At 40.8% G+C, this 13,962-nt stretch overlaps 1 protein-coding gene across 1 annotated transcript; it reads left to right on the plus strand.

Moving 5' to 3' along the window:
* Positions 1-6,391: 6,391 nt before the first annotated feature.
* LOC136067507 (uncharacterized) lies at positions 6,392-7,087 on the plus strand. The gene has a single exon (XM_065773479.1). It carries the CDS (start codon positions 6,392-6,394, stop codon positions 7,085-7,087), a length of 696 nt encoding a protein of 231 aa, XP_065629551.1.
* The last annotated feature ends 6,875 nt before the right edge of the window (positions 7,088-13,962 follow it).

The raw sequence follows: 13,962 nt of genomic DNA on the forward strand, positions 1-13,962 counted from the left end.
ACATAGAGTTTATATAAAAAACCCCAAATTTTGAAAACCCACTTTCAAAATCCCAACAAATTGATCAATTTATCATTATACAATTTAGATAACAGTATATAATGACAAAATGAATCAATAACACAAGCCAATTTCATCAATTTATGCTTAATTGAACAAATCTCTAATTCGGGTAATTTCAAGTCCTAGAAATTTCAATTTTTTCCAATTCATCAAATTGATCAAATTAAACCATGAAGAACATGTTAATATCATCCACCAACAAAAACCCATTGATCAATTTTAAAAGAAATCATCAAAAATACCCAAAACCCCAAATTTCTATAGGTTCGAAATTTTCCCTTAAATGCATGAAAAATGTGATTAAACCAAAAAAGAAAGGGCAAAATAGTCTTACCGGTGCTAGACGACAAAAACCTTTGAGAAAGATTGAGGGAAAACGACAAAAAAATTGTCTTTGAATCTTGATTGGTCAGAGAGAGAGAGAGAGAGAGAGAGAGAGAGAATAGCTTTTTGAAACTTTTGAAATAGTGAAGAACACGTGAAAAACTTATGTTTTAAAAAAAACTCTCTGAACGATTTTCGATTGGTCGAAAAATAGGTTTGATCGATCAAAAATCTATTTCGATCAATCCAGCACCAATTGAGCCAGGCAGGTTCAAACCAAATTTTTAATCGCAATTTCGATTAGTTAAGCAACAGATTCAATTGATCGAAAATCTGAAAAAATCAAATTTTTGAAAAACAGAGCAATTTAATGCAGAAACTTCTCAAAGCACAATATTTTATGAATAAAATGCATGAGTATGAGATGAAAAGTTTTTCAAAAACCCTTGAATTTAAACCAGATCTTCTAAAAACAAGATTTTTAATTAATTTGTCCTCAAAAACTCAAACATAAAACATATTTTGCATTAAAATCAAGGAATTTTTAATCTTGGATGGCCACAACAAGATTACACACAATACAATGTACCAAACTTAGCAAAGAGCGAAAGAGTAACTTGTGTAATGTGTGCAACTAGCAAGAACTTGAGATACATATGAGGTGATAAGTAAATAGTGATCAATCACAATTTCTACGAAATTCATTACATAAGTTTGAAAGAGACCATCACATAAGTTTGAAAGAGACTATCACCTAAAGAGTTACATCATATAACTCTTAAATCTCCTAGAATAAAAGCTTGCAATTATGTAAGTTTTTTTTTTCTTATAATGTACACACCAATTTTCTTTGATTTGAAACTTATTAAAATAGCCAAGATGTACACACCAATTTTATTTGATTGTGAAGTTATTATAACCCAATAATGCACACACCAATTTTAGCATTTAATTCGAGGTTACATCTTATGTTCTTTTTGTGCATGTGCTACACTTTCTTAAGTACAAAATCTTATGATATGTACTAAGGTGTTCATGATTGGCTAGTAAAAAGTAATGAGATGATTATTTATGCCTTTCTCATTAGGTTCAAGTCCAATAATTAAAGGCATATGAGTTCAAGATCAAGATCATGTGATTCAAAAACTATAAACAACTCCCACACAACATGCACTACAAAGCTCAAACTAGTAAAGTGCAATTAAATAAGCTTATCCAAGCTAAATAAGGTACATAAACATGTTATGTAAAGATAATATGGCCAACCATGATTTCAAATCCAAGAAAAGTAATGCAAAACATATTTTTCTTCCATTTTCCTCCTTTTCTTTTTTATTTATTTATTTTAATTTTATAATTTTTGAAAAGAATTACAAAAACAACCTAGCATGAAATGCATGAATGTTATGCAATACAAATCCTAGAAAAAGAACAAAGAAAGCAAAAACAATAAAGAGGAATGGTCACAAAGAATAAAGAGATGAAACATAAGGACTAAGAAAGCCAAGGATGATTAGGGACACAAAATTACACCAATTACTTGACGAAGTGTCTCAAACTTACTTCTATCAAGAGGTTTGGTAAAGATGTCAGCATTTTGACGTTCAGTTGGGATATACTTAAGAACCACAATCTTTCTTTCAACAAGATCCCTAATAAAGTGATATCTGATCTCTATGTGTTTAAGCTTAGAGTGTTGAACGTGGTTCTTAGAGATATTGATAGCACTAGAATTATCACAATAAACAACTATGGTGTCTTGTGTTATCTCATAATCATTCAAAAGCTTTTTCATTCAAAGAAGCTGTGGACAACAACTTCCAGCAGCAATATATTCTGTTTCTGCAATAGACAGAGAGATAAATTTTTTTTTTTACTCATCTAAGTAACAAGATTGGCTCCTACATAAAAATATCCACTAGTGGTGCTTTTTCTATCATCCAATTACTTGACGAAGTGTCTTAAACTTACTTCTATCAAGATGTTTGGTAAAGATGTCAACATTCTGATGTTCAATTGGGATATACTTAAGAACCATAATCTTTCTTTCAACAAGATCCCTAATAAAGTGATATCTAATCTCTATGTGTTTAGTCTTAGAGTGTTGAACATGGTTCTTAGAGATATTGATAGCACTAAAATTATCACAATAAATAACTATGGTGTCTTGTGTTATCTTATAATCACTCAAAAGCTTTTTCATCCAAAGAAGCTGTGAACAACTTCCAGCAGCAATATATTCTGTTTCTGCAATAGATAGAGAGATAAATTTTTTTTTTTTGCTCATCTAAGCAATAAGATTGGCTCCTACATAAAAACACCCACCAGTGGTGCTTTTTTTATCATCGACATTGACGACCCAATCTAAATAAGAAAATCCAGCAAGAGACATATTTGACTCTTTGCTATAAAACAAACCATAATCACAAGTTCCACTAACATATTTTATGATTCTTTTAACAATATTCAAATGTGAAACTTTAGGATTAGATTGAAATCTAGAACATACACCAACACTAAAAGCAATATCTGGACGAATTGTAGTTAAATACAAAAGGTAACTAATCATGCTTCTATATAATGTAACATCAACAGACTCACCTAAAAGGTCATTGGTTAGCTTTGCATTAGCAACCATTGGTGTTTTAGCATGTGTAGCCTTGTCAAGTCCAAATCTCTTGACTAGATTTCTAGCATACTTTGCTTGGTTGATATAAATTCCAGAATCCGTTTGTTTCACCTGCAATCCCAAGAAATAAGTTAGTTCACCAACCATACTCATTTCAAACATCTTCTTCATTTCATCTACAAAGGATTGAGCAAGATAATCATTTGTAGCACTAAAAACAATATCATCAACATAAATTTGAGCTACTACAAAATAATTCTTATCCTTTCATATGAAGAAAGTAGTATCTACAAATCTTCTTTTGAATCCATGCTTAATGAGATACACGGTTAAACTATCATACCATACCCTAGGAGCTTGTTTCAAACCATAGAGGGCTATCTTAAACTTGTAGACATCATTCGGTCTGTAAGGATCAACAAAACCCTTTGATTGTTCAACATATACCTCTTTTTGCAACATCCCATTCAAAAAAACACTCTTGACATCCATTTGATATAGCTTGAAATTCAAATGACTTGCTCTGGTCAACAATATCCTAATGGATTCCAGTCTTACTACTGGTGTAACAGTATCCTTAGAGTTTGTTAGGTTCTAAGGATTTAGGATCTAAATGTATTAGAACTTTAATGTGTAATGTTGACAAACCATGATCAAAACTTAGAGTCTAGAATTAGGTTGCTCAATGTGTGTTTATGTGTAAAGTTGGAATCGAGTGTATTGCAGGATTTATTGTGTAAATCTGCAAGGCTCGATCGATCGAAAATTAGACTCGATCGATCGAAGCTCATGCAGATTGTTTTTTTGCAGAATTTCTAACTCAGCCTAAGCTCGTATGACGTGTAGGATTTTATGTTTTGCCTTAAGTATAAAAGGAAAAACCCTAGCCACATTTTAGAGTAGTTGTTTATGTTGTGTGTATAAATCTCTTGTGAGATATAGAGGTATTTGCTTTCGTATATACTTAGGGTTTCCAATCTCAAGATCGATGTTGAGAGCTTAGTGATTGCTTCAGTTGCTGCATAAAGAGTTTAAAGAAAACACAAGTAGGAGTACTTGTGGTTGCTGTGAATCCAAGAAAGAAGTAGTTCATGGACTCGGAGTTATCATGTGGTTGTGGTAGTAAGTTTTCTATTCGAGGTAGCAATAGAATGTTAGTGGCCTAAGTCGCTATTGTAAAGTTTTAATTCTTTTATAGAGGATCTGTTTTACCTTGAGGATAGCTAGGTTAAATCCTTTCTAGGTTTTTTACCGATTTGGTTTTCCTAGGTTATCATATTATTGTGTTATTTATTTTCCACACTGTTTCAATGATATGATTTACTTGTGTTAACCTAGATTTGAATAAGTTACTTAAGTTAATCACTTGGCTAAATAACTAGGTTAATCTGTTTGTGTTTAAAGGGTCTAAAAATGTACAATAACAGTGGTTTGTGCATAACTTCTAGATACAATCGTATGTATTTCTAATTAGTTTGCACGACAAGTTTTGCTCTTCTCACACAATGTCTACGAAAGAACATTGCACGCAAAAATTTCAAGAACATTCTTGTTAACGTTCTATAGCAAGGCATAAAAGTTATTAGTTTCTTTCAATATCTCAACAGTGGTATCATTGAACACTTCTTTGCAATGTCATCAATTTGATATTTGTTTTTTTATTTTATTTATTTATTTATTTTATTTTTTAACTTTATCATCGAATGAATTGGTTTATTTAAACTAATACCGCTACAATCATACCAAAATCATGAAATATTAACTATGGGGGGAAAAGGGCCCAGCCCAACATAATGGGCCGAAAGCCTATAGGAGAGCTATTTTACGACCGAGAAGAAGGAGATGGAAAAGCAGGGCCCATCTGGAAGTGAGACCCTCAGAAGAAAGAATTATTGCAATCCGAAGAGGATATCTCCTGTCCGAAGAGGTTGTAATCCTCTAACGCAAATATTATAAATCAATTGAGTGTGTGAAAGGCCAAAATGACCTTCCGAGGACTCCATTTGAACAAGATAAGCTCTGAGTATACTGGGAGACGATAAGGATGGAGAAATATCTAAGGGGAAAGCTGCTACCACTGTATTTAATACTCTGCAGCAACTTTTCTGGCCGCATTTATGTGGAGAAGATCCCTGAACAGTGCATCCTAACCTACCGCCACTCACACAGAGCTAAAAGAAGATGCTTGACGTGACATGTACTCAAGCAAACTCGTGGATGAGGAACAAGTGGACGATGGAGATGAGGAGAAGGGTGGCTATATAAAGGAAGGAGGCTCCTAACGAGAAGGGGGAGGGAGAAGAACAGAAAAAAGAAAGAGAGAACTTGACTGTAACCTTAAGACCTTTGTTCATCAGATAAACAATAATATAGCTCTTCGAATTTTCAGGTTTTACGTGTAAATTCATGTTGGCTTGTGTTTGAAAGTTGTGATTCGTTGTTGTCAATCCAATACTTAACCTAACTCTTTCACCTATACTCTACAAATTTATTGTTTTGGGCTTGGGCCAAAAATCCTAACCCTACAATTGGCGCCGTCTGTGGGAAGAGCTTGAGTGTAAGGGGAAGTAGCAGTAGTTGATCATGGCTGAACCAGGGCAACAACCGGCAGAGTCTGGGGCGTCCCAACATATTGATCCTTTTCTCAATTTGGAGCGGAGGCAAGACCGTGAAGGCAGTGTGCATACTACACACACTGAACGAACTCAACCTCGTGGCGAAAGTCATGTTTCTCATGCAGAGAAAAATAGCATGCAAATAGAGATTGAAAGGTTAAGAACGGAGTTGCGTCATGCGAAAAGAAAACGTGCTAGCTCGCACTCTGATGACGACTCGGATGACGGATAAGACATCACCTATGAGCAGAGGTCTCGAACTCCAATCAGCGAATCTTTTTCATATGAGGATGAGCACCCTCGTAAGAAGCAACCTCAAAGGCCACCACATGGAGGGGTGGGCAATGATGCCATGTGCAAGGCTTTGAATCAAATCTCCAGGTCACCTTTCACGTGCAGGATTGAAGGAGCGAAACTTCCTCGGCATTTTAATCAGCCAACCTTTACTACTTACAATGGTAAAACTGACCCTGTGGAACATGTGAGCCATTTTAACCAAAGGATGGCTGTCTACTTCAGAGATGAAGCTCTGATGTGCAAGGTATTCCCTTCTAGTCTTGGACCCGTGGCCATGAGGTGGTTTGATAACCTGAAAGCAGACTCTATTGATTCTTATCAAGAGCTCACTCAAGCTTTCGGTTCACGTTTTGTCACATGCCGAAGGGTGGCCAGACCCTTGTCTTCTCTGCTATCCTTAAGCATGCGTGAGGGCGAGTCACTTTAGGCGTATTCGGATAGATATTGGGAGATGTTTAATGATATGGAGGGCAACTTTGATGCAATGGCCTTAGAGACGTTTAAGCTGGGTCTTCCCACTGATCATGGTTTAAGAACATCCTTGTCCGGCAAGCTTATCACTAACATGCGTCAACTTATGGACCGTATTGAGCAATATAAAAGGGTTGAAGAAGATCAACAGCAAGGGAAGGGTAAGGATAAGGTGACCCCCCAGGATAGGAAGGACTTCAGGTCAGATCGTTATAACAACAATAAGCTGAGGAGAGATTTCACCGGGCAGTCAGGCTCAGCAAATGCTCAAGCAGTCAATACAGTGTTCAAAGAGCTCGTTCATCAAGTCCTGGAAAAGATCAAGAACGAGTCATTCTTTAGGTGGCTGAGTAAAATGGTAGGGAACCCTGAGAGGCGCAATCACAATCTCTATTGTCAATACCACCAAGACCATGGGCATACCACTGAAGACTGCAGAAGCTTATGGGATCATTTGGACCAGTTGGTCCGTGAAGGCAGGTTGAGGCATCTTTTGTACCACTCCAGTGGCCAAGGGGGTCAAGTGAATTTTGAGTCCGAAAAGAGAGATTCTACGAAACCCCCATTAGGTACCATTAACGTCATTTTCGCAGCGCCAGGAAGAACAGGGTCCTGGCCGACCAAGGTTATGTCAGTGGCTCGGTTGCCAGTAGGGGATATTGGCCGAGATCCGAGGAGCTCTAGATAGGCTGCCCCGCCCGTTTTAGGCTTTTCGGACGAAGATAAAGCTGGGACCATTCAGCCTCATGACGACGCTTTGGTAGTCACACTTAGGATCGGAGGATATGATGTGAAGAGGGTGATGGTGGACCAGGGAAGCGAGCTGGAGATCATGTATCCTGACCTCTTCAAGGGGCTGAACCTCACGCTTGATAACTTAACTCCATACTGTTCTCCCCTAGTCAGCTTCAAGGGAAGGATGGTTACTTCGAACAGACAGATACGGCTGCCTGTACAGATTGGCTCAGAAGTAGTTGAGGTGGACTTTATTGTGGTAGATGTCTATTCCCCTTATACGGCGATTGTAGCTAGGCCTTGGTTACATACACTAGGGGCTGTTTCCTCCACTCTGCATCAGAAAGTCAAATATCCTTTCGAAGGGCGCGTTTGTGAGATCTGCGGAGATCAATCCTCGGCTAGGCAATGTTTGGTGGCTGCCATACAACACGAGCTTGAGATTGAATCCTCAGCCAGGGCGGAGGGAAACCTATAGTAGTTAAAGGGTTGGTTGTCACCCGTTGAGGGTCATGATGAAGGCGTTAAATGCGAGGACTTAGTACAGGTTTTAATTGGGACCAATCCTGAGAGATATTTTCAAATCGGATTTCAAATACCTCAACCAGAGAAAGAAGAGCTAATTGACTTCCTTAAAAGAAATATTGATGTATTCGCCTGGAGTACTTATGAAGCCCCAAGAGTGGACCCGGAGTTCATTTGCCATCATTTGAGGGTTAACCCTCTGAGTGTACCAAAGAAGTAATCTCCTCGGCAGCCATCCAAAGAGCATGCTGATGCAGTCAAGGAAGAGGTGATGAAGCTCAAACAAGCTGGGGCTATTAAAGAAGTTTTTTATCTCGAATAGTTGGCAAATACTGTGGTGGTAAAAAAGAAAAGTGGAAAGTGGAGAGTTTGTGTGGACTTCACAGACTTGAATAAAGCTTGTCCTAAGGATCCTTTCCCTATGCCAAAAATTGATCAATTAGTAGATGCTACTGTTGGCCATCCTCGGATGAGTTTCTTGGATGCTTTCCAAGGTTACCATCAGATACCATTAGCCCCAGATGACCAGGAGAAAACCGCTTTTGTTACCCCCATTGGTAATTACCACTATAAAGTGATGCTGTTTGGTCTGAAAAATGCAAGTTCTATTTATCAACGAATGATAACCAAGATGTTTGAATCACAATTGGGCAAAAGCATTGAGGTCTATATAGATGACATGGTGGTTAAAAGCAAGGTTATTTCTGAGCATTTGAAGGGTCTTGATAACGTTTTTGAGACCCTGAGGAGACATAAGTTGCGCTTGAACACGTCGAAGTGCTCATTTGGTGTGGGATCAGGCAAATTTTTGGGTTACATGGTAATACACAGGGGAATTGAGGTCAATCCTGATCAGATAAAGACTATTCAAAATCTGTAGCCTCCTCGAAATCCGAAAGAGGTCCAGAAGTTAACGGGGATGACAGCTGCTTTGAACCGATTTATCTCGAGGTCCGCGAATAGATGTAAACCCTTCTTCTCGCTGATGAACAAGTAGAAGGGATTTGAATGGACTGAAGAATGTGCCTCGGCTTTCCAACAACTTAAAGACTACTTGTCTCGGCCACCAATTATGTCTAGCCCTGAACCAGATGAGGTCTTATTTGCCTATATCGCAGTGGTCCCCCATGCTGTAAGTTTAGTGCTGATAAGAGTGGATCAAGGTGTACAAACGCTGGTCTACTGTGTAAGTAAGTCTCTACATGAAGCCGAGATCAGATACTTGCCATTGGAAAAAGCCATTTTGGCAGTAGTACTTGGAACACAAAAATTGCCCCACTACTTCCAAGCACATACTGTTGTTGTGCTCACGCAACTCCCACTTAAGACAGTACTCCGAAGTGTCGATTATACAGGGAGGATAGCCAAGTGGGGCACTATTCTAGGAGCTTTTGATATCAAGTATATGCCTCGCACTTCAGTTAAAGGGCAGATCCTTGCGGATTTGGTGGCCGAGTTCACGGAGCCCAGTTTAGAAGAAGTAACGATAAAGAGAGACATGGATGGAAAATCGGTCGGCATGATTTCTCAACAAGATCCTGCCCGTTGGGAAGTGTACGTAGACGACGCTGCGAACCAGAAAGGTTCTGGAGTGGGGCTGGTCTTGATATCTCTAGAAGGAATCATCATTAAAAAGTCACTAAGGCTGGATTTTGGCGCGACCAATAATGAGGCAGAGTATGAAGCCTTATTGATGGGAATGGCTATGGTCTGAAGAATGGGAGGAAAGGCGGTGGAGTTGTTCTCGGATTCAAGATTAGTTGTGGGCTAAGTACAAGGGGAGTTTGAAGCGAAGGATGAAAGAATGCAAGGATACTTGAATCGAGTCAAACGTCTGCAGATGGAATTCGAATTTTTTAGCTTGCTACATGTTTCTAGAAGTAGTAACGCGCATGCAGATTCTTTGGCCATACTAGCCACCTCTTCGGAACAAGACTTGCCAAGAGTTATCCTCGTCGAGGATCTCCATGAGCCCATCGAAGCAGGAAGGGATGCAGTTCGAGTGCACCAGATTCGAGAAAGTTTCTACTGGATGGATCGCATAATCGAATTCTTGAAGGATGACACCTTGCCAGAAGAGCGGGGAGAGGCTGACAAGATCCGAAGGAAGGCTACCAGGTTTTGGCTATCCGAAGACCGAAAATTATACAAACGTTCCTACTCAGGACCATACCTATTGTGTATTCATCTAAAGGCGGCTGAGTTGCTACTAGAGGAATTGCATGAAGGAATTTGTGGGAGTCACATTGGAGGCAGGTCATTAGCCCACCGAGCCCTTACTCAAGGGTATTGTTGGCCGAACATGCAAAAAGAAGCCCATAACTATGTAAAGAAGTGTGATTAATGTCAGCGATTCACACCGAACATACACCAACCAGGTGGAGTCCTCAACCCACTATCTAGCCCGTGGTCGTTTGCCCAATGGGGTTTGGACATAGTGGGTCCATTCCCCAAGGCTGCAAGAAACAAGAAGTACCTTCTGGTCGGTACAGACTATTTCACGAAATGGGTCGAAGCCGAGCCTCTGGCCAATATCCGAGACGTGGATGTGCAAAAATTTGTGTAGAAAAGTATTGTCACCCGTTTCAGAGTTCCTCATACTCTCATTTCGGACAACGGCTTACAGTTCCACAGTAACGCATTTCGGAGTTATTGTAGCGAACTAGGAATCACGAACAGATACTCTACTCCTTCCTATCCTCAGGGGAATGGGCAAGCTGAAGCAGTTAATAAAGTTATAGTTAATGGGTTAAAGAAGAGGCTGGACGACGCGAAGGGTAAGTGGGTCGAAGAGTTGCCACACGTGCTCTGGGCTTATAGAACTACACCTGCAGATCTACTGGAGAGACTCCTTTTTCAATGACTTATGGGGCTGAAGCTGTCATTCCTTTGGAAACAAGTTTCCTAACTTTAAGAACTAGCTTGTTCAGTCCGGCCAGCAATGATGAGCTCTTAGAAGCAGGCTTGGATTTGATCGAAAAAAGAAGAGAAAGTGTAATGGTTCGGCTGGCACATTACTAGCAGAAACTTAGGCAGGGCTATGATGCCAACGTCAAGCTAAGACCCTTAGAACCTAGTGATTTGGTACTCAGGAAAGTCGTCGGCACTGCGAAAAACCCAACCTGGGAAAAATTAGGACCAAACTGGGAGGGACCATATCGCATTACTTCATGTGCTGGCATTGGGGCATATTTCCTAGAGGACTTGGATAGTCATGTAATACCACGCCCCTGAAATGTAAATAACCTCAAGAGGTACTATTATTAATCGAATCGTTTCTTTGTTCATTATGATAACTTGTCACTCCTTATTGGTTCTCTAAGTGTTTAAACTTAAACCCAATCATGCCTGTAGTCCTCGGACCAGATGATTTTGGGTTAATTAACACTCCTTATTGGTTCTCTAAGTGTTTAAACTTAAACCCAATCATGCTTGTAGTCCTCGGACCAGATGATTTTGGGTTAGTTAACACTCCTTATTGGTCCTCTAAGTGTTTAAACTTAAACCCAATCATGCCTGTAGTCCTCGGATCAGATGATTTTGGGTTAGTTAACATTCCTTATTGGTTCTCTAAGCGTTTAAACTTAAACCCAATCATGCCTGTAGTCCTCGGACCAGATGATTTTAAGTTAGTTAACACTCCTTATTGGTTCTCTAAGTGTTTAAACTTAAACCCAATCATGCCTGTAGTCCTCGGACAAGATGATTTTGGGTTAGTTAACACTCCCTATTGGTTCCCTAAATACTTATGCTTAAACCCAATCGTGTTTGTGATCTTTGGACCAGGTGATTTCTAGTTAGTTAATACTGTTGTGCTGTTTTTAATACTGAGTTATTTTTAGAATAAATCTTGCCTGGCATTACTGACTCTGTTTAGTGTCAACTTTAAACCTGTGTTAACATTCCTAAGTATACATGCAAAAGGATTTGTCCACTCTTATAATATTTGTTACGGCCATCCTTTAACAGTAACCTTTATGTATTGTCTTCTTCGGAACCAATTTTAATTGCATATATTGTCAGCAAGACAGAGTAATTATGTTTGCCTCCATTGCTATAATTACAAAGTGAAGTTACTTGTAACAAAAGAAAACCATACAGCATGCAACAAATACACAAAAGCCAAAAGAAAAACTATTTCATTGATCAAAATAAGACAGTTTACAACCCCCTGCAAAAAGGGGGGAACAAAAAAAAAAAAAAACAACAACAACAACAACAAAACAACTAAAACCTAAGTTTTTGTTGGGGCTTGGTCTTGGGGATCCGAGGGTGTTTTCTTTCCTTCCAAGACGTCGTCCTTCTCCTAATGTGGCTCAGTAGGGGGGCCTTGATCACCTAGCTGGCTGGAATCTTTGGTAGGCTCAAGGATGACTGGGGGAGCTTGGTCGACCAAAGGCTGCTCCGAGACCTCTAGAAGTTGTGTTGGAGGAGGGGCGTCAGCCTCTGGAAGCTGTCGGATGTCTGCGTCATAAAAGATATTCTCAGGTAGCCTCAGCTCCGAGTCAACAGGCACTCCAGCAGCATCTAGCGCCTTGCCCCAGGTCATGTCGCAGTAATCCCGAGCGACTGAAGCGAATTACTCAGTAAGACCCTTCTTCGTCGTCTCCACTCCTAGTTGGTAGGACGCTTTCTTTTTGGCCTCGGTCGCCTCCTTGGCTAGCTGAGCGTCCCTCTGAGCCTCTTTGGCCTTCAGGAGTTCGGCGTGAAGCTCCTTCTCAGTTGCCAGATTTTTCTGAGTCTCGTTCAGCAGCTTGCGTTGGGCTTCGGCCTGGGTCTCAGCATTTCTAAGACCAGCATGGAAGCTATCCCTTTCTTGGGTCACTCCCTTTAGCTGTTCCGAGATCTGAGAGACCTCATCCTTTAGGCTACCTAATGCCTTTTCCGCCTCGGATCTAGCCTGGGCCTCTGCTTGGGCTTCCACGTAAGCCTTTCGATTCCATTCTTCGGCCACAAAGACTTGCTGGGTAATCTGAACAAATAAGGTAATAGTGTTAGCATAAAAATATAGGAAATTAATATTGTAACCAAGGAGTCGAATGAGCATACTTACCATGGCCAAGTCCCTCTTCAGGGACATAAAGAGATCATACTGGCTGAAGCGCCTGTATGACTCCATGTCTCGGGGGAGGAGCAGTGGTTGCTCCAGTGCTTCGGCTATAAGTCCAACTCTACCCCTATCGTAATTCCTGACAGAGGTCTCCTAGGAAAAAGGAACGCCATCAAGTTCCAGCCTGGGAGACCACGTGCGTTGCCCTCGGCGCACGTCGGCCACTGGGGGCTCTTCCCTGCTTTCTACAGAAGAGGCCCTCTTGCTGCGGTGGTCCTTTCCCACCTTCTGCTACTTGGCCTTTGGTGGTACCACACCTCCCGCTACTCGGGCTCGATAGGCCTCTTTTTCTTCAAGTTCGGTATCGGTTTCAAAGCCGGATCAGAGACTTGGGGTGGGGGTAGAGGTGGAGGTAGATTCACCGCTGGCCGAGAGGTCCCCGTCCCCTTGGACTCAGCTTTATTACCCCTTTTCTTCAAAAGGAGCTTCAAGTCAGACATTTCTTCTTCTTCCTTTAAAGAGTCCTCAGGGATTGTAGTCAGTAGCAGGGGTGGGCAGATGCAAGATTGCCTGTCAATTTCCTCCTCGGAATCTGAAGAGGGTATTATCTGAACCCCCCCTAGAGTCTCCCCTTCAAATCTAAACTTGTCAATCTGCTCCTCTAATGAAGTGGATGAGGAGCCGACCCTTTCACCTGCGGCCGCCGGTTCGAGAGGGACTTGTTGAACTGGTTGGATTAGTAAAGGAAGACCCTGGGGGTTGGGGTGTGGAACAGGTGCGAGGTCGTATGGGGCCAAAAAGTTTTTCCGAGCAACGTCTATTCGCCGTAGTCGGTGATCACCTTGTGTAATGGCGTTGCCAGCTGGCTGGATGTCTGCCTTCTTGGGCGTGTAGCCGAGTATGAGTGGGATGGATTGCAGCTGTCCGTCCTCACTTATGAATATCTCCGAGTGTAGGAGGTAATTGAGGGCGGGGGCGTTGATAAGGCTGAGCTGAGGAGCAGTATGTGCCTTATCTATAAAACAAACAAACGGGTCGGGTCATAAAATTGAAACAAGGTGATATAAAAAAGAATAGGCTATGGAAAATGAAGGCCCTAAGACTATTGTTAGAGACTCTAAGAAGTCACACCTGGCTCTCCTGGCTCAGTCGGACAGTGTAGACCGTCATGCCATGTGCCCGAGATGATTAAATAGTCGTCTTTCATCCCTTTATTCGATTTGGGAAGGCAGGAGAACAGTCTAACGACGCCG

This window comes from Quercus suber, unplaced genomic scaffold (assembly GCF_002906115.3).
Source record: "Quercus suber isolate HL8 unplaced genomic scaffold, Cork oak 2.0 scaffold_75, whole genome shotgun sequence".
NCBI classification, from domain to species: Eukaryota; Viridiplantae; Streptophyta; class Magnoliopsida; order Fagales; family Fagaceae; genus Quercus; species Quercus suber.